The following is a 1,462-nucleotide window of genomic DNA, read 5'->3' on the forward strand; positions in this document are numbered from 1 at the left end:
AAATAAATTCTGCTAGTTAGTGCTTAAATTTTTCTATTATCTAAAACCATCTCTAGAAAAAATTTAAATAAATTGACAAAAATTTAACAATTCTTAATTATTAATTTGGCATCAAATTAACGCAGCTGAATTTTCACCTATAAATGATGAGAAGGAGAGGAATGGAAAAATTTAGGGGGCAGTAACTTTGTTAAATTCTGACCAGTATATAATAAAAAAAAAAGTGAGTCATTGAATAAAATTTCACTTCAATTTCACACTATTAAAATCATTATTAATAGCTATTTGATAGCTACAAATCACAAAAATTAATGGCCCTAGCATTTCTCATACAGGAATAGTAAAAAAATTGGAATAGGACCCCTCCCCTCTATCTATGTGTGTCCCCACCACATTGAATTAGCTGTATTCCCATCCAAACATCATCACGCAGAAAAGTACACTACAAATATATATACCTTCAATTCAATTCCTCCCCTCCAAAATTTATATTCAGCGTTCATATCATGGAGATTCCATATAATATAATAATAAAAATAAGTGAATACAAAAGAATAAGTCCCCTAACGAATAGTCTATAAATAGACGCACACACTGTGATGAGAAATTAAAGTTGGGTGGCATTGTAGAAAGAAAAGAAGAAGAAGATGTCGGGGGTATGGGTATTCAAGAACGGGGTGGTGAGGTTGGTGGAGAACCCAGGCGGGGATTCAGTGCAAGGTGGAGGAGGGAATGGGAGGAACAAGAAGGTGCTGGTTCACAGCACAAGCAATGAGGTGATTACTTCCTATTCTGTGTTGGAGAGGAAGCTCAACAGTCTCGGCTGGGAGCGCTACTACGATGATCCAGACCTTCTTCAGTTCCACAAGCGCTCCACCGTGCACCTCATCTCCCTCCCCAAAGACTTCAACAAGTTTAAGTCCATGCACATGTACGACATCGTCGTCAAGAACAAGAACTCCTTCGAAGTTAGAGACATGTAATTTAATTTGTCTATCTTTCCATTCATCACGTGCTCGTGTTTCTTGTCTTAGATTAGGGGGCCGGGGGTTCAGAATTAATGAATGTTTAATTTGTTTATGTATGTAGGTCTTAATGATGATGATGTTAATTATTTGTGTGTGAATGTGTATGCATGTAAATTTATTTGTATGCAATTAACTACTCAGCTTCCTTCTCCATATACTTGTTCCGTTGTTCGCTAAGTGATCTCATCCATTTCTTCTCTTTTATATGATCACTAACATATATATTCACCAAAACACCGTATGTAAGCATTATATGCTGTTGTTGTAAATGAATAAGTTGGTTTCTGCAACTAGCGACAATATTCGAGAGTTCTTCTAAAACGACATCCGCTTCCGAATAGAGTTAAGGAGAAATAATATCTGTATTAGATGAAATGTTTTTATTTTTTCATTTTTTATATATTAAAATTAATTATTTTTAATATTAAAAGTAA

At 34.7% G+C, this 1,462-nt stretch overlaps 1 protein-coding gene across 1 annotated transcript; it reads left to right on the forward strand.

Moving 5' to 3' along the window:
* Positions 552-1,181, forward strand: LOC107620033 (flowering-promoting factor 1-like protein 3). Its single transcript, XM_016322260.2, has one exon. The coding sequence runs from the start codon at positions 648-650 to the stop codon at positions 981-983; it is 336 nt and encodes a 111-aa protein (XP_016177746.1). The 5' UTR covers positions 552-647; the 3' UTR covers positions 984-1,181.

This window comes from Arachis ipaensis, chromosome B01 (genome assembly GCF_000816755.2).
Source record: "Arachis ipaensis cultivar K30076 chromosome B01, Araip1.1, whole genome shotgun sequence".
NCBI classification, from domain to species: domain Eukaryota; kingdom Viridiplantae; phylum Streptophyta; class Magnoliopsida; order Fabales; family Fabaceae; genus Arachis; species Arachis ipaensis.

Bases quoted from the DNA above. Each gene is read 5' to 3' on its own strand.
- LOC107620033 (XM_016322260.2), top strand. From the start codon at position 648: ATGTCGGGGGTATGGGTATTCAAGAACGGGGTGGTGAGGTTGGTGGAG.